Source organism: Stenella coeruleoalba, assembly GCF_951394435.1.
Source record: "Stenella coeruleoalba genome assembly, chromosome: 2".
Lineage (NCBI taxonomy): Eukaryota > Metazoa > Chordata > Mammalia > Artiodactyla > Delphinidae > Stenella > Stenella coeruleoalba.
In genome coordinates this window covers 104,610,439-104,629,400 of record NC_137147.1, presented here as the reverse complement: position 1 = coordinate 104,629,400, position 18,962 = coordinate 104,610,439, and the positions used below count along the sequence as shown (strand labels likewise).

The window sequence follows — 18,962 nt, the reverse complement described above, 5'->3', positions numbered from 1 at the left end:
TAACGACAGCTGCCACCTGGCTGCGCATGGGGTCACCTCTCTGCTCCACTGGGAAGGGGAGGGGGCTGGAGGAAAGGGGCGGGGGTCACCATCAGGCTGGCTGCTTGGTAGTGCTGAGCTGGTCCTCGGCTTTGGGGCCTGAGTGATCCCTCAGGGGCCAGAGAAAAGGCAGCCGTGCTTATTTCCAGGCTGATGCTGAGCCAGCCTAAGGGAAGCCTGTGTTCCCCACCCAGCCCCTGTCACCCCCAGGCGACCCAGGCATGGAGTGAGTAGTGCCCCATCTCTTGCCTTCCAGGCACAAATGCATCGGCTCGGGACCAGCTGAGCTTGGCGCTGGCCTGGAACCGCGTGGACATAGCTCGGAGCCAGATCTTCGTCTTTGGGCCCCGCTGGCCGGTGAAACTAAGTGTTTTTCAATTCATACCATTTGTCATGACTTTGTACAGAGGATGCATTAATATGTTCTCCCTTGTGTCGTGGATCTCAGGAAGTTATCTGGGCTTTCTGATGACCCGATGTCTAATCTTTAGGATTATTAGGAAATGTTGCTGTTTCATTTCAAAGAACCAGCAAGAAGAGCTCCTAGCACTAACTTCAGATTCAAACCAGTGCTCTTGAAGAAAGAGCACTAAATATTTTATCATTGCTGGTGAACATGGGTTTTTACCCTTTTAAAGAAAAAGAAGAAAGAAAATAGCTCATTAAAATGAAATACAATGATTGCATTGAAAGCATTAATTTTTCAAATTATGTTCCATGAAACCCCGGAGGCCTAGGGGACTCTGTGAGTGTGACCTTTGTGTATAGTCTTTGGGATGTGGGGTGTGTGTGTGTGATTTGGTGTATTGTGTGTGTGTATCTGTGTGTAGCACGTGTGTAGGTTGTTAAATGTGTGTGTGGATGTGTGGTGTGTGATTGTGCTGTGGTTTACCGTGCATGTGGTGTATGTCCGTGGGATCTGTGTGTGTGTGTGGTTGTACGTGGGTGTGGTGTGGTGTGTGTGGGGTGAAGAGCAGCTTTTAGCCTCCCACTCCTTCAATCAAAGCAGCTTCTTTACAGACTTGTGGTTGCCAAGGGGGAGGGGTGTGGGGAGGGATGGATTGGGAGGTTGGGATTAGCAGATGCAAACTATTATATATAGAATGGATGGACAACAAGGTCCTACTGTATAGCAAGGGGAACTATATTCAATATCCTGGGGTAAACCATAATGGAAAAGAATATGAAAAAGAGTGTATATATATATATATATATATATATATATATGTATGTATGTTTATAACTGTATAGCAGAAATTAACATTGTAAGTCAACTATACTTCAATTTTTAAAAATTATTTTTTTTAAAAAAGCAGCTTCTTGGATGGGTTTTGTAGATTGGGACTCAGGGTAAATTTTTGTTTGCAGAACAGGCTCTGCTGCTTCAAAAGGAGTTTGGAATATCTAGAGGGTTCATGTTGGACTTTAAAAACCATATTTCTCAAAACTGGCCTGGTATATCCCTGCAAAAGGCATTTCATTTTTCACACTCACCCTTTATTTAATTAGCGTGAAGAATTTAAGGAATCAGATGAGTGTATTAAAGGAATAAGATACAGGGTTGGGGGGTGTGGTTTGTGCCTGTTGTTTACTGAACTACGCAAATTAAGAAGAATAGCACAACACCTTAAATATTTTAATTCCTTTTGAATCTCCTGGTTTTAACACTCTTGGTAAAGGACTTGAGAGCAAAGTGAATTGCTCCATGAATGGTTATGAGGCAGCTTGCTGTGGCAGAGAATCTAAGAGATTCCAGAAAGGATTGCAAAAAAGGGCTCTGTCATGAGCTCCCAAGACCAGCTACTCAGTAAGAGGGATCCCGGCTTTTGTTTGCTTTTTTTTCTTTTCGAGCGGCAGCTTTCTGAGGACGAGGTCCTGAGTCAGCCACACAGAGAGGGCCAGGCTTTCAAGATTACAGAAAGGACCTGACCCAGGGAACGGGCCACACACGCAGGCCCTACCTGGCCTGAAGCAACGGCCTTCGTCCGTCTTCTTGTTACAAAAGCAATAAGTAATTTCCAGAAAGCGTAGAAAATACAGACAGGCAAGATGAAAGAAACAATCACTCATGACTGCCCCCCATAGAAAAATTCAGCAATACCGTGTGTGTTTTATAATTTCATTTTTTCACTCTTATGTTGGCATTAAATATTCTCCAACCTCCTTTTTCATGTCGCTTAGTGTTTTTTGCTTTCTGTTATCCAGTGGACACATAAATACGGTTTGAAAATCAAATAACATAGCAGAGTACCATGAAAAACAGAGCCCTCACACCCCACCTCCCACAGGCACTCAACTGTCCCCGTGTTCTGTTTTCCTGACGGTGGCCTCTGTTCGTTGACATAACACGTTTTATCACTTTCTCGATTAATCACGTGTAGATGTGTCTTTCAATTCTCCACTTGGAAAGAGAAGGCAGTAGCTCGCTTGCCCTGCCTGCTTTGCCCCTCCTGCGTTTGATGGCTGTATGTTTAATTCTCTTACTGGTTATCATGATAGCTTTGAAACATCAACTTGCTTCATCAACGTTAGGCTCCCACGTTGTAAAGTGAGGAAATTAGTGGCTCTACACATCACCTTCCTTTCCCTACACCGTCAATGTTCCTACTTGGGTCAACCTCATCTTCTACATGATGGAGATGGTTGATGTTTACACCTCGTTCTGTAATCCTCACTCAGGTCTGTTTATGTCTCACTCTTTAATCATCACATTTTCATAGTGGTCCTTTTTATTTTTATTTTTTTACCTGGATTTTTATTTTTATTTTTTAAGTGGGTATTTGCTTCCAGTTCTTGACTGAGAACAATGAATTATGTTGCTGTGTACATTTATGGGCAGGTCTTATGTGGACGTATGTTTCCATTTCTCTTCAGTCGATAGCTAGGAATGGATTTGCCAGGTAAATGGAAAATGTATGTTTACCTTTTTAAGAAACTGCGTGTCTGTTTTCCAAGGCAGCTGTAGCATTTTGTCCCTCAATAAAGGAGGGACAAGCTTCAAATAAATTTCTAATATAATTCTTATTTAAGACATGCATATTTTTTCTTTTTTAAAAAATTGAAGTATAGTTGATTTACAATGTTGTGTTAGTTTCAGGTGTACAGCACATATATAATTCAGTTATTATGTATATAATCTTTTTCAGATTCTTATCCATTAAAGCTTATTATAAGATATTGAATCTCGTTCCCTGTGCTATACAGTAGGTCCTCATTGTTTATATTTTTTAATTGAGATATAATTGACGTATGATGTATTAGTTTCAGGTGTACAAAGATCCGATATTTGTATAAATCATGAAATGATCACTACAATAAGTCTAGTGAACATCCATCACCACACACAGTTACAGTGTTTTCTCTTGTAATAAGAACTTTTAAGATCTACTCTCTTAGCACCTTTCAAATACACAATACAGTATTATTAGCTGTAGTCACCATGCTGTACATTGCATCCCAAGACATTTATTGTATAACTGGATGTTTGTATCTTTTCACTATCTTCATCCACTTCACCCACCCCCACCCCGCATACTAGGCCTTTATGTTGATTCTAAAAATGGAGAAAACAGAAGACTTTACTGTGATTCTGTACGGATTGTTCACTGCTGAACCTAACATTATGGCTGAACTCAAAGAGAAAGAAAGGTAGCCCTGGGTCAATCACCTGGGCCACACAAAGGAAAATACAACAAGCATCAAGGTTTCTACAGTCCATCCACTGTTTAAAATTATGGGACCTTTGAGTTTCCTTCATATTTGGACCATGACTTATTTGAATAGCTAGATGTTTGCTTTCCCTTGCATTTCCAAATTGATTCTCTTTTTTCTTCATAGCATATGCCTCACATCATTAAGATGATCTGTTCTTTTAATTATTACTGTCCACTGAGTGCAGTTCCCTTTCTTGTAGAATCTTTCAAAGCCTCGTGTTTCTCTGGATGCTCTCAAAGTTTGCTGTGCGGCTGACCACATCAGACACCCCTGCAGCGTGTTGTCAGACAGGCTCAGTTCTTCCCACATTCCACGTCTTCCTCTCTCTCAGATTTCTTTTTCATTTCGCTGCAGTAGATCTTCAAGTAATTTTTTTCATGAACATGTGTGGGAAGATAACCATTCTCTGTCTTTACACGTCTGAAAACACTCTGCCACACACCAGGCTCATGGTTGCCATGTGATCCTCCTCCAATTAAGATGAACCACTGTCTTTTCTCAGATGTAGTTTGAGGTCTGCTCTTTATCTTCAGTGTTTAGAAATTTCAGAAGGACATGTGTTCTATTTCAAACAAATGAGAATGAAATGTACAGAGACAGCAAACTCAAGGACTCATATGGCCACTCATGTGCCATTCATTCTGCTTGGCTGTCAGAGGCCCCTTTATGATAAAGACCCAAGTCTTTCCCCAGCTCTGTGAAATTTTCTTCTACCGCTTCTTTGAGTATTTCAGCCTTCATTTTCTCTCTTTCTCTTCCTCTGGAATTCCTATAAGTTAAGCAAATGTTGGTCCCCTTGGGCTGATCCTCCATTTTATCATTTCTGTCTCTCTATCATTTTGCTGTAGGTTTTTGGAAATCGCAACTTTTTCCTTAGCATTTTTTTGTGCTATTTTTTTAAATGTAGGCAATCCTTTTTTTTTTTTTTTTTTTTTGCGGTACGCGGGCCTCTCACTGTTGTGGCCTCTCCCGTTGCGGAGCACAGGCTCCGGACGCACAGGCTCAGCGGCCATGACTCACAGGCCCAGCCGCTCCGCGGCATGTGGGATCTTCCTGGACCGGGGCACAAACCTGTGTCCCCTGCATCGGCAGGTGGACTCTCAACCACTGCGCCACCGGGGAAGCCCAGGCAATCCTATTTTTGATGTCTGAGAAAGCTTTCTTGTTTTCTGATGGTTCCATTTTCATGTCAGCCTGTTTTCATCTCATGAATGCAATATCTGAGGATACAAACTGTACTTTTTTTAAGTCCTCTCCTGTTCCCTGAATTATCTCTATTTTCTCCCTGGTCAGCTGTTACCATTGTTCATTTTGTCCTTTTCTGTTGCAGGTCCTTGCTTGCCTATCCCCATTTCAGAGTGAGGGATGGGACAGAATAATTAGTAGAAGGAGCCTATTTTACAAATAGGTTTTTCTCCTCCCTGGGAGGACTGACCAAGAGTCCCCCATTTAGGAGGGGGTTGTCTACTGAACAGCTTTTCTTTGTTCTCTGCAGATTGGAGCAGGCTGGTGTGGCGCTGGACCTCCCTATGCAGGCCCTCCCTTTTTTTTTTTAACATCTTTATTGGAGTATAATTGCTTTACAATGGTGTGTTAGCTTCTGCTTTATAACAAAGTGAATCAGCTATACATATACATATATCCCCATATTGCCTCCCTCTTGTGTCTCCCTCCCACCCTCCCCATCCCACCCCTCTAAGTGGTCACAAAACACCGAGCTAATCTCTCTGTGCTACGCAGCTGCTTCCCACTAGCAATCTATTTTATATTTGGTAGTGTATATATGTCAATGCCACTCTCACTTTGTCCCAGCTTACCCTTCCCCCTCCCCATGTCCTCAAGTCCATTCTCTACGTCTGCATCTTTATTCCTGTCTTGTCCCTAGGTTCTTCATAATCTTTTTTTTTTTTTAGATTCCATATATATGGTTAGCATATGGTATTTGTTTTTCTCTTTCTGGCTGACTTCACTCTGTATGACAGACTCTAGGTCCATCCACCTCACTACAAATAACTCAATTTTGTTTCTTTTTATGGCTGAGTAATATTCCATTTGTATATATGTGCCACATCTTCTTTATCCATTCATCTGTCGATGGACACTTAAGTTGCTTCCATGTCCTGGCTATTGTAAATAGAGCTGCAGTGAACATTGTGGTACATGACTCTTTTTGAATTATGGTTTTCTCAGGGTATATGCCCAGTAGTGGGATTGCTGGGTCATATGGTAGTTCTATTTTTAGTTTTTTAAGGAACCTCCATACTGTTCTCCAAATTGGCTGTATCAATTTACATTCCCACCAACAGTGCAAGGACCCGCCCAATTCTTCAGCAGACATTCTTCCGGGTTCTGCCTGGGGTGAAGCCCAGGAGTAGAGTTGCTCTGCACCTACCCACTGGGGAGGGGGCGTGACATACGAGAGGGGATGGGTGGTCTCCTGCTCTGTAGACAGTCCTTTACTAATCACCATGCTTTCTACCCACCATTTACTCTCCCTCTTTGGAAATCTGGTCCCACCTCCACTATTACCCCCACATTACTCATCCTGGGCTTCAGCTGCCTCACCACAGCTTTAACTACCCAACAGCATTTCCAGAAACATCTTAATGGCTCTGGTCTGCCTCTTCTCCCTGAAATGAATTTTTCTTTTCCATAGTCCTCTGTTTCCTGCTATCATTTCCATGGGAAGAGAGGGAAAGCAGGAAACACGAGATCAAGACCACAACCTGGAACCAAAAGTCCTTCTTTGTCTCCCCCACAATCAAGTATACGGTCTCTCAGGTCTTCCTTTAATAGTTGAAGTTCTCCATCAACTATGTGCCTATGACTCTGTAGTCTTTCTAGAATTCTTTTTTTTTTCAATTTATTTATTTAATATATTTATTTTTGGCTGCGTTGGGTCTTCACTGCTGCCCATGGGCTTTCTCTCGTTGCGGCGAGCGGGGGCTACTCTTCGTTGTGGTGCGCGGGCTTCTCATTGTGGTGGCTTCTCTTTAATGCAGAGCACGGGCTCTAGGCGCATGGGCTTCAGTAGTTGTGGCACCCAGGCTCAGTAGTTGTGGCTCACAGGTTCTAGAGCGCAGGCTCAGTAGCTGTGGCACATAGGCTTAGTCGCTCCGTGGCATGTGGGATCTTCCCGGACCAGGGCTCAAACCCGTGTCCCCTGCATTGGCAGGTGGGTTCTTAACCACTGCACCACCAGGGAAGCCCTGACCCCTTCACAATTGTCTTCTCTGGTCTTCATCAGCTGTCACAGACACTTCTCTTTGGCGCCTTTAAACTTACCTCTCAGCACCCTTTCCTTCGGGCAAAAACACGCTCAGTCAAAACTTCAGCCACTTTAAGTACATGAGTGCACTTCATCAAGCATACAAGTAACAGACGGTCACGAAATCAGGAGCTTCTCCATCAGGCAGCCAGGCCTGCAACAGCTGAGTATGTGTGCGTGTGTGTAGTCACAAGTATGTGTGCCTGCGTGCATGTCTGTGCATGGGTGCTCATGTTTGCACAAGTGTGTGCATGTGTATCTGTGTGTGCACCTGTGTGTGCATGTGCACCTGTATGTGGGTGCATGTGTACCTATGTATGTGCATGTGTGTGCGAGCGTGTGCATGTAGAGGGGAGGAGCGGTCTGTGCACTTGTCCTGGGACATGGGTTGGCTTTAATCCCTTTCCCAACTCTGCCTGCTGTGGACTGCAGCCCCTGGGAAGCCTGGCCCCCCCAACGGATAGCAAGGCCATGGAGAAGGAGAAGAAGCCACCCACAGGGACCACCAAGGGGGGCAGAGGAAAAGGAAAAGGCAAGAAGAAAGGGAAGGTGAAAGAGGAGGTGGAGGAAGAAACTGACCCCCGGAAGCTCGAGCTGCTGAACTGGGTACGTGGGACGTGTCTGCTCCCGTTTCCCAGGCTCCTGGGGACCTTGGAGCCAGTCACCCTCCTCCAGGGAAGGGGGCAGTTCTTGCTGCCTCTGCCGCAGCCCCACCCGGGGCCCCGAGCCCAGGAGGCAGTGATGAAGCATTGATGGGACAGTGTCAGTATTTCAAGTGGCTGGCAGGATGTCACAAACGCCAAATGGTCCTGCTTTGGGGGAGAATGAAGTCACTCACAGGGGAGGCCCGGGCCACCTTGCCCCCCAGTGCCTTTCTCCGCCTGCAGACATTTGGATGTTTGTTGCGTGGAAACACGGGAAACAAATCAATCGTGAATAAATGCAGCTCAGGGACAAAAGATGGAGCCTGTGATAGGGATGCATGGGTAACTGCAGTCGGCTGGGCTGGGAGGCTGAGACACGCAGCACCTGTGGTTCTGGCCTTGCTGCTGTCAGGACACAGCAAGACAGGGCGCTGGGCCTCTGCGGTGCCCTGTGAATGGCATCATCGCAGTCACTCACCCTGGTGGCCCGTGGCATGCCCACAGGGGGTAGTTCTCAGTCAAGGAAACATTCTCCCCAGCAAAACCTCACGTTACATTGAGCGCTGCAGGTTCCACCATTGTTGAAGGGTAGAGACACAAATGATAACTAATAGTAGATAAAATATTACAGTCTACCACCTCAAAAAAACATTGTATATGGAGATCCGAGCTTGGAGACTCAAGCACTGATTGCAGTTTTATTTTGAATTTCCTTCTCATGTTTACATTACAAGAAAAGCTAATCAACTCTATTTTAATTTTTTTAAAAAACCTGATAACTAGAGAGCCACCAGTTTGGCTGTCATTTTGAACATTTTTCACTTTGTGTTAAATGTATCCATCTGTGATGCTTTGATATGACACCTAGGGACAAACTGAGAAGGAAGGAGGGGGCAATGGGGCATGTTTACTCAGGACAAAAGGTAAAGAGAGCCTTGTTCAGGATGCTCTGGGTCTGGGGGCCTGAAGAGGCTTTCTGAGAGCTTCCAGGGTCCCCTGCCCAGTGTCCCTGTCCCTGCTGAGGCACTCACGCCCCTCTCCTGGGCTCGCACAGGTGAACGCTCTGGAGCAGGCCATGTTGGACGCGCTGGTCTTAGATCGAGTAGACTTTGTGAAGCTCCTGATTGAAAATGGAGTCAACATGCAGCATTTTCTCACCATCCCGAGGCTGGAAGAGCTTTATAATACCGTGAGTGGTCCAGGAGGAGGGAGGGCGGAGGGGAGCTAGCCCTGGGGGTGCAAGAATGCACTTGGAGGAGCATCCCCATCAGAACACGGCTTCAGCGGGAGGTCCATCATTTAAGGACGACTGCTCTCACCTGACACGCGGGCTCGGCGGATGGTCCCATCTTCACCCACCGCCACCATGCTAGCCAGCACCCCCGTCTGTAGCATTAACTCAGGGGTGGTGCACGAGGACAAGTTTATACAAAGAGTCCAGCCCCCGGAGTCATTAGCAGAGTGAAAAGATCCCGGGGTGAGCAGTCATTTGTTCCTGGGGACTCCCACGTTTTAAGAGGCTTCGGTGAAAAATGGAAAACTGAGTTTGCACAGCAAGGAGCTCCTGATATTAGAATGAAAGTGTTTGGATGAAATCCTCTTGGCTTTTATTATTACCATGTGAATTTTGAGAATGTACATTTCCTTCCCCATTCTAAAATTTTAAGTAGCACAAGTGGTCCTGGGTGGTTGCTTGCTGAAGCTTGATGAACTGTTAAGAAAATATAGTACGTCCTAAGATGCTCTTTAAAATAATTCAATAAAAGGTATTTAACATATTTTTGAACATGTGGGATACTTCTTACCCATGACCAGTCCTAGTCCTGTCTTGTAAAAGACACAGGACTTCATTAATTCTATAAAGTAGAGTTGGATTTTACTCCAAAAGTTGAACAGAAAAACATATTTAATACGGCTGAATGTTTCTCTTTCAGAGACTGGGTCCACCGAACACACTTCATTTGCTGGTGAGGGATGTAAAAAAGGTCAGTCTGCTCTTTCATAGTCCTTTACCTGTTGACGTCTTTTAATGAGACCTTTTTTTTTAACATCTTTATTGGAGTATAATTACTTTACAATGGTGTGTTAGTTTCTGCTTTATAACAAAGTGAATCAGTTATACATATACATATGTTCCCACATCTCTTCCCTCCTGTGTCTCCCTCCCTCCCACCCTCCCTATCCCACCACTCCAGGCGGTCACAAAGCACCGAGCTGATCTCCCTGTGCTATGCGGCTGCTTCCCACTAACTATCTATTTTACATTTGGTAGTTTATATATGTCCATGCCACTCTCTCACTTTGTCACAGCTTACCCTCCTCCCTCCCCGTGTCCTCAAGTCCATTCTCTAGCAGGTCTGTCTGTGTCTTAATGAGACGTTTTTTAAAGCAATTTTTAAAATTTCCAAATGTGTTGTCATCTTATTGGAGGCATAAGAAGTCATGAATTCTTCTCTCCATGAAAAGAGTTTACTTTTAAAAAATGTCATCTTCTTTAAATGAAATGTTCATCCCACACACAATGGGCTCGCGCTGAATGACTGTTTGACGGTGGGTTGGCCCCCTCACCAAGGCAGGAGCGCCAGCCAAGGGGTGGGCTCCTCACTGCTGCCCAGAACCCCCACGCTCTGCGTGTTTCAGATCTGCCCCTCATCCCTTCACGGTGCCTCTTTCCAGAAGTCCCAGCAGGATGGGCCTCATGTCATTCTGTGTGTCCTGTGCAGCAGTTCTTGGTTCTTTCTGTCTCCTCTTTAGTAAGTGATAGATGCTTTCCCCCATCCCCAGCGCTGCTAATGCCTTAGAGTCTGCCTTCTTGTAGGATCCCGTCCACTCCCTGTTCTGTCCTGGTGTTTCTTGGGTCCTGTCACCACAGCCTGGAGGGTCAGACCAGGTTAACGCAGAGCAATTCATTCGGCCAGAATGCAGTCCCTGGCATGCAGAGTGCAGGACGTGTACTCATGTTCTGAGCAGAAGGAAGTAACGCAAAGGAGAGAAGAAGGCCTTCAGCCAGAGTCCCAGATAGGCTGGTCAGACCTCATACAAATACCTAATTTTGCTAATGTGAGAATTTGGCTTTTACTATGCACACTCATTGGATCAGAGCAGAATCAGTGGATCTGGGAACCAAGAGAGACCAGCAAGTGCACTTGTTTCCCACTTTCACAGATTTCTTAGATTCAGAAGCACTAACATTCAAAAGCCACAGCTACTCAAGTGTAGACCCAACCACGTCTCTCGTAAGTGGCTTCCATCATCCTCCTCCCACCCTCCCCAGACACAGGCCGCCCCCACTTAAAACCTCCACGTCTCATGAAATTCAAGCTCCTGCTAAGAAACTTGCACCCACTGGGCCTAACACATACCCACCACACGTGTTCTGTCCCAGGGCCGTGCCCGTCTCACATCTGCAGTGCTCTCCCCCCTCGACCCCTACAGCCCCTGTTCTGCCCACTCCTACCTCCACAGGAAGCCCTTTCTCACCCTCCCACCTGCCCACCCTAGCAGAGCGGGGGCCTGAACATGCTGCTGCATCGGGACTGCGGGTGGCTTGGCCCTTTTTCCCCAAAAGAGCAAGCTCCCCAAGGCAGGGCTGTATCTCCTTATCCCCTCATATGGAATCCCCGACTTGGTCAAGGATCACGGTAGGGGCTGAACAGACTTGCAATGGCTGAGTGAAGGATTCAGTCCTCATGTACAGGGAGGACATTTGGAAGGTGTAGCCTCCATGGGACGGACCCCAGGTTTCTACCATCATTTCAGCCATAGGAAATTAACCAAGCAGGAAACAGCACATAGCAAAACATCCTTATAATGGACCAGTCAGCTCTGCCTCCTGGATAAGCCAACTGCCCTCTGGCGTGAATGACCGACTTACAGATGCATCGATGCCCCTCTGCACTCCTCCCCTCCACCCACACGCTACCTTTATCTCAACACAGCCTCTTCCATTCTGCTGCAGGACTCTGCCCCTTCACCGACTCCCGGGCACATCAGATAGTTTGCAGTGTTTGTGTTCTTACTGAAATCTGAGGGGTCCCCCAGAAAGTCACAGGGCACCATGTGGAGCTTTCCCTAGAAAGTTCCCGGCCCCAGGGATATTCTGTCCGCCCACTGTCTTCCACAGAGTCCTCCTGCCTGCCACGCTGCTCATTCCCTCCTTCTGCAGAAAATCTGGACGCCAGCCCCCCGAGACTGGATTATCCCCTGCAAGCAGCTGTCAAAGCACCTTCTCAACAAAATGAATCTGCTCTTTGCACCAGCTACACCATCTTTCCTTTATGTATTTTTTCCTTAATCAATATTTTTTTATCAAAGCATAGTTGATTTACAATGTTGTGTTAATTTCTGCTGTACAGCATGATCAGTTATACATTTATATACATTTTTAATATTCTTTTTCATGGAAGGATAGTTCATAATGTTGGGTTAATTCCTGCTGTACAGCAAAGTGATTCAGTTATACATATATACATTCTTTATATATATATTCTTTTCTTTCCCTTATGTTTAAATGCACATTACAGGCCATTCTGTCCGAGCTCATGGACAAGCCCAGGCCTCTCCCCTCCAGCCTCATGGGCTTCTAATTCTTCTCATTGGGAAGTCTAACCCATTTTCTGGAACATGGTTTACCCCCTTATCTCCCACAATCCTATGGAAACAGACTGAAGATTGTTTAATGCCCCGTTGGTACCACCAACTTTCACATTGTAGGCAGGAATAACCATGATGCCGAGGTGTTGCCGAAGTCCACGCTGTGGGTCCCTTCTCGCAGGGCCTGAGACACAGCTTCTTTTCTTACAGGGCAACCTTCCACCCGATTACCACATCAGCCTCATAGACATTGGGCTCGTGCTGGAGTACCTCATGGGGGGCGCCTACCGCTGCAACTACACAAGGAAGGGCTTCCGGACCCTTTACAACAACCTGTTTGGACCCAAGAGGGTAGGACTCAGCGAACACGTGGTGTTCTGTGGTTCCTGGAATCACATGTGGTTCCTTGCTAGCCTTTCTAATAACTCAGCCGCTTCAAAGCCGAACTCATCACCCCATCCCCCAGCACACCTGCCCGTCCTCCCGCAGTGGCTCTCGGTGGGAGGTCTCAGCATGCCTCCAGACGCCCAGGCTTCACCACGCACCTTCCTCCCTCAGCTCGTGGGGCCGCACAGCCCAGCACTTGCCCCTGCCCCATCCTTTGTTCGCAATAGCCTTCTTCCCAGGCTCCCTTGTCTCTGCCCTCTCCCATCCATCCTGCCGCTGGACCCGCCCCAGTTCTCCAAAACGAGGGACCCAACAGTGCACTCCCTGCTCAGAAATTCCCAAGGATCCCCAGCGCCTGACGAAGCACTGTCAAGCTCATGATCACAGCATCTAAGAGTCTCCCTAGCCATCCCCACCGTGTTGTGGGCAACCATGTACCACTGCCAGAATCAAACTCTACTACTGTGTCTGCGGCATCTTCCCCTATCAAAACCCCACGTGTGCCTCAAGCCCAATTCACGTGTGAGATCTCCCATGAAGCCCTCGCCTCGCCCGCACTCAGAGCTCCATAGCTCTGTGTCTCCTCTGTGGGTGAACTTCTCTGGTTCTACCTGGGATGCGGGTCCCATGTCTGCACATCTCTCTCCTCACCTGACCTGGGCTGACAGAAGCAGAGGTTCCATATTAAAGCATTTCCTTTCCTTGGGTTTGTCCTTAACTGTTAACGATACCAAGTACTTTTTAATCTATTATTATTGCTACTAAAGATATTACTAATGTACAACCCCCAGTATCATAACATCAGTTATCTGATTCCATTCATTTTTTTCTCCCCTTTCATTATGCAGCCTAAAGCTCTCAAACTTCTGGGAATGGAAGTAAGTAGGACTTGTTTCCAATGGCTTTATGATACTGTGGTTAAGTGTGTGGAGCCCTCTTCGTTTTGTATTTCACATAAAATTGCACAAGTTTGTTTTCCATGAATAAATCCACTACACCACACACCAAAATTTACTTGGATGATTTAGTCAAATTATGTAAAAAAAGATCACAGACATGTTTTAAAAGGTAAAAGTCACCCCATTCATTTTTATCAAAATCAAGAACAAGTCAAGCACATCCATTATTGTTGGCATCATTAACCCCACTGGTTTTTAAAAGTGTTCTGGGAATTTTACCACGTGAAAAAATAAATAAAGGAAGCATACTTTAAAAAGGGGGAAAATTATCATTGGCAAAAAAATTTGGTTTCTAGAAAACCCAGACACATTGACAAAGTTTCCTCATAATAGGACAAAAGTATCCAGAAATAACCTTAATAAGCAAACTCAAGAACAAAGCACTAGGACTTCGCTGGTGTGCAGTGGTTAAGAATCCTCCTGCCAATGCAGGGGACATGGGTTTGAGCCCTGGTCCAGGAAGATCCCACATGCGGTGGAGCAACTAAGCCACAGCTACTGAGCCTGTGCTCTAGAGCCCACAAGCCACAACTACTGAAGCCCACGCACCTAGAGCCCGTGCTCTGCAACAAGAGAGACCACCGCAATGAGAAGCCTGTGCACCTCAATGAAGACCCAACACAGCCAAAAAAATTAATTAATTAATTTTTAAAAAAGCACTAGACATGAAAATATATAAATGAGTGAAAGAAATATTATAACACAGAATATTAAGACTGTCTATTGTAAAGACTCTTCTCAAATTCAAGATTCAAATAGCATCCCAATTTCTGTATGGATACAGGGTAGGTTTTGATTCTGTGTTCACAGTTGACACCGACCTTCAGTGTAACTAGAAGGGTTGTGATATGCAGCTTTCCGTAAGTCCATGCTCTCTTAGGTTGGTTGCATCATGTTGGCTTTATCTGTTGGGGGAAAGTTTGGTGGAACTCTCCTGTAAAATAGCCTGGTCCCAGTCCTGTGTTTTAGGGGCATATTTTTCACTGCCTTTATAATAATTTTCATAACATGAGTTCATGGAGCTTTTCTATTTTCTAGAGTCAGCTTTGGTCAATTATATTTTCCTAGCAAACAATTTACTTCTAGACTTGCAAGTATTTTGGTATAAACCTTTACATAGTATTCTAATTTTTTCAATATCTTTAGTTGTGTGCTATTTCTTTTTCCAATTTTTTTATATTTATATCTTCTCCCTTTTTTTCTTAACCGTACTTGCCTTCAGATTTGATTGGTATTTTTGCTTTATTAAGCAACTTTCTTTTTGCTGTTTTCTATTTTATTAATATATTTTATTTGTATTCATTCCTTCCATATACTTTATATGGAATTACTGTGTTATTTTTATTGACTCAATTTGAAAGCGAAGTTTGCCCATTTTCTTTTTAAAAAAATTTTTATTTTAATTAATTAGTTTAAAGGAATCAATCTATACTGACAGATTGTCAAGGCACTGGGATAGATGGGGGAAGATTATTTGGGAGTGTATGAGAAAGAGGCCCTTCCCAAGGGACTCCAAATTATACCATATTTATAGTGTTCACATCATTTTTTTTTTTTTTTGGCCATGCCATGTGGAATGTGGGATCTTAGTTTCCCAACCAGGGATGGAACCTGTGCCCCCTGAAGTGGGAGCGTGAAGTCTTAACCACTGGACTGCCAGAGAAGTCCCTGCCTATTTTCAATCTTTCCTGTATGCCAATAAATGCATAAAGAGTATAAATTTTTTCTCTGAGCATTGTTTTCATGGTATCCCACAGGTTTGGGTAAGTAGAACTTTCATTGCAATTCATTTCTAAACAGTTTATACTTTCCTCATTAATCCACAAGTTATTTATAAGTGTATTTAAAATTTTCCAGATACAGAATTTTGCTATTGTTGTTATCCTACTCTTGTTGATTTTTAATTTTATTCTTTGAGTGTATACTACATGATTTCTGATATCTGGAATTTGTTGATATAGAAAATCTCAAAAGAATTAGGGAATAATGCCAGGTGGAATTTTGTTAATGATTCATGTGTGTTAGAAACAAATGTGTCCTCCCGGCTTGTTGGGTACAATACGTATACGTCTTTGTCAGATCAAACTTGGTAATGTTATTGTTCAATTTGCTTCTATCTGTACTAATTTTTTCAAGTTGATTTCTAAGTGAGGGGTGTTTAGAGGCTCTTACTGTGATTGTGGATGGGTCAGTTTCTTTTTAACTTCCAGTTCATATCTTTTGTTATTTTATTGGGTTGTTTCTTTTTCTTGTTGCTTTGTGGCTGTTCTTGCATTTTAGGGAAATTAATCCCTTGTTGGTTATATTCTTTCTCTAGCAATCTTAAAATTACTTTAACAGAATTTGCATACAACTAGTATTTTAACAATACAATGTATTATTGAAAGATAGGCTTAAAAGGGTTTCTGTTTTACAGCCTTTCATTAGTCCTTAGTGGATTTTTATTTGACTGGATATATTCTTGAAAATAAAGCTATGTTTATTTTTTAATTTCCATAATGTCAATTTTTAACCTATATAGACCAACCTTCCTAAATGACCGAAACTGTAGTTTTACTGGGACAAATTAGAAAATTTGAACAAAAACACTTTTAAAATTCATTAATTAATTAATTTATTTTTGGCTGTATTGGGTGTTCATTGCTGGGCACGGGCTTCCTCTAGTTGAGGCGAGTGGGGCCTACTCTTCGTTGCGGTGTGCGGGCTTCTCATTGCGGTGGCTTCTCTTGTTGTGGAGCATGGGCTCTAGGTGCATGGGCTTCAGTAGTTGTGGCACACGGGCTTAGTTGCTCCACAGCATGTGGGATCTTCCTGGCCCAGGGATCGAACCCATGTCCCCTGCATTGGCAGGCAGATTCTTAACTAATGTGCCACCAGGAAAGTCCCTGAACAAAAACATTTCAATCTAAGGCAAGATACAATAGTTTCAATTAAAATGTCAGACAACTCATTATAAGGTTATAAAACTTGGGTTAGTCATGAACAACATGTGGTAGGAATTGGAGAGCCAGTCTCCCCCCTCACCCCCACCCTGCCCAGCCACTCCAGCCGTGTGTATGTGGGCAAATTATTCAGACTTTGGGTCACAACTTCCTCATCTGATGGAATGGAAGACATTCACAACCTCTCAGAGTCAGTATAAGAATAAAAGTGGATCATTGACAAGAAAGCTGTTTGCAAAAGAGCAAATACCCATTTCTGTCATTCTATTGGGTACTGAAGCCCTAGCCTGGAATAGTCTGAGCCCCATATATTTCCATGACACTCCTGTGTTTCAACGCCAATTCTCCCAGTCATGACAGACATTCCTTTAGGGTCCTTCTCCGTTTTCAGAATCATCCCTCACAATCCCTTTAGGAAATGGGAAATGTTGACCGTGTTTCAACCCCAATTCTCCCAGTCATGGGAGACCCTCCATTTATAGCACATCCATGAAAAGACAAAGCTCATTCAAAATGGAGCACTTGTGGGACCTCCCTGGTGGCGCAGTGGTTAAGAATCCACCTGCCGGGGTACCTTGTCATAGGTGGGGCTGGATGGCCGTCTCCTTCAGCTTCCACTGTGGGCTCAGCACGTTACTTGCACCGAAGGCCGAGCCGGCACCACGGTGGCTCCCAGCTTGCAGACAAAAGACATCAATCTCTTTCCTTAGTCGACCAGACCTTCCAAACCTGGCTCATAAAAGGCTAAAAGGCAAAAGTCCAGGAATTATCTTCATCCCTGGCTACATTAATATGAATGGTACAAAAGCATTGGCGATTGAGGAGTTTTGCAAATCTCTAGGTCACGCCTGTATAAGCTTTGATTACTCAGGAGTTGGAAATTCAGATGGTAACTTAGAAGAATGCACAGTGGGAAAATGGAGAAAAGATGTTCTTTCTATAATTGATGACTTAGCTGAAGGACCACAGATACTAGCTGGATCTAGCCTCGGTGGATGGCTTATACTTCATGCTGCAATCGCACGGCCACAAAAGGTTGTTGCTCTTATTGGCATAGCGACAGCTGTGGATGGCCTAGTGACACAGTTTAATCAGCTTCCTGTTGAGGCAAAAAAGGAAATAGAGATGAAAGATGTGTGGTCCATGCCATCAAAATACAGTGAAGGAGGAGTTTATCGCATTCAGTACAGTGTCATTAAAGAAGCAGAGCACCACTGCTTGTTACATAGTCCTATTCCTGTGAACTGCCCTATAAGATTGCTCCACGGCATGAAGGATGACATTGTATCATGGCATACATCCATGCAGGTTGCTGACCGAGTAGTCAGCACAGATGTAGATGTCTTCCTCCGAAAGAATAGTGATCACCGAATGAAGGAAAAAGCGGACATTCAACTTCTGGTTTACACTATTGATGACTTAATTGATAAGCTTTCAACTGTAGTTAACTAGAGTCACAGTTTTAGTTGGAATGTAAAGTAATGGATCCAGAAGATGGAAGAGGGATAACAGATGAAGGACCCTGATACTTGGAAGGTTTTTTTCTCTTATCTCTACCTTGTAAATATCATGTGCGTATTTAATGATGTATTTGCACAAGTGATTCAGATTGTGAAGAAAGAGCCAGCTGCTGTTTGAAAAATTTTCTCTTTCCTTCAATCCTTGACTTTTTTCATTAAAATATTTCCTATTTTTTTATTCAAGAGATGTTTACCTTCTAATGCTTGTGTAAACTGTGCCAGCTCTTACTTAGAATTGCTAATAAAACTTGATTTTTTTGTTTTCTGTTTGGTATCATTGTATATGGAGATTTGCAAAATTATTTCTGATTTTAAAATGCGGTTTACAAGATATAGGAAAATGTTTATTGAAATAAATCTAAAATGACTAGAGAAATGTCTGAAACATAATAAAGTTCAAAATAAAGCTATTACTTTATACCTTAAAAAAAATAAGAAGAATCTGCCTGCCAATGCAGGGGACACGGGTTCAAGCCCTGAGCCAGGAAGATCCCACATGCCGTGGAACAACTAAGCCCGGGCACCACAACTACTGAAGCCTGCGGGCCTAGAGCCCCTACTCCACAGCAAGAGAAGCCACCGCAATGAAAAGCCTGCTCACCGCAACAAAGAGTAGACCCCGCTCACGGCAACTAGAGAAAGCGTGCAGCAACAAAGACCCAACACAGCCAAAAATAAATAAATAAATAAATTATAATTTTAAAAAATGGAACGCTTGCTTCCTTAAACCATTAGTAGGGAAACAAGACATTTTTCTCCATCCCCTTTTACATTTTTCCTATTAATCTCCGGTTCAGCGGTATCTGGCAAACGAGTGTTGGTACTTGAAGACTCCCCTGAGGAAATAAGCTACAGGCTTTATCTCTCCCATGGGGTGATTTGGATTGAAGTGTTTT

At 44.0% G+C, this 18,962-nt stretch overlaps 2 protein-coding genes across 7 annotated transcripts in view; both read left to right on the top strand.

The window, feature by feature from the left end:
- TRPM1 (transient receptor potential cation channel subfamily M member 1) overlaps window positions 1–18,962 on the top strand; it is an 84,452-nt gene that overhangs the window by 22,092 nt on the left and 43,398 nt on the right. For all 6 annotated transcript variants that reach the window (XM_079911957.1, XM_079911954.1, XM_079911953.1 and 3 more), the window contains 6 exons: window positions 296–396; window positions 7,454–7,627; window positions 8,720–8,854; window positions 9,600–9,650; window positions 12,469–12,609; window positions 13,494–13,523. In XM_079911957.1, coding sequence (XP_079768083.1) covers window positions 296–396; window positions 7,454–7,627; window positions 8,720–8,854; window positions 9,600–9,650; window positions 12,469–12,609; window positions 13,494–13,523 — 632 coding nt within the window. The remainder of the gene's footprint in view (window positions 1–295; window positions 397–7,453; window positions 7,628–8,719; window positions 8,855–9,599; window positions 9,651–12,468; window positions 12,610–13,493; window positions 13,524–18,962) is intronic.
- Window positions 17,036–17,998, top strand: LOC307181518 (palmitoyl-protein thioesterase ABHD10, mitochondrial-like; the record flags this gene model as incomplete). Its single annotated transcript, XM_079911958.1, has 1 exon — window positions 17,036–17,998. The coding sequence occupies one exon, from the start codon at window positions 17,036–17,038 to the stop codon at window positions 17,996–17,998; it is 963 nt and encodes a 320-aa protein (XP_079768084.1).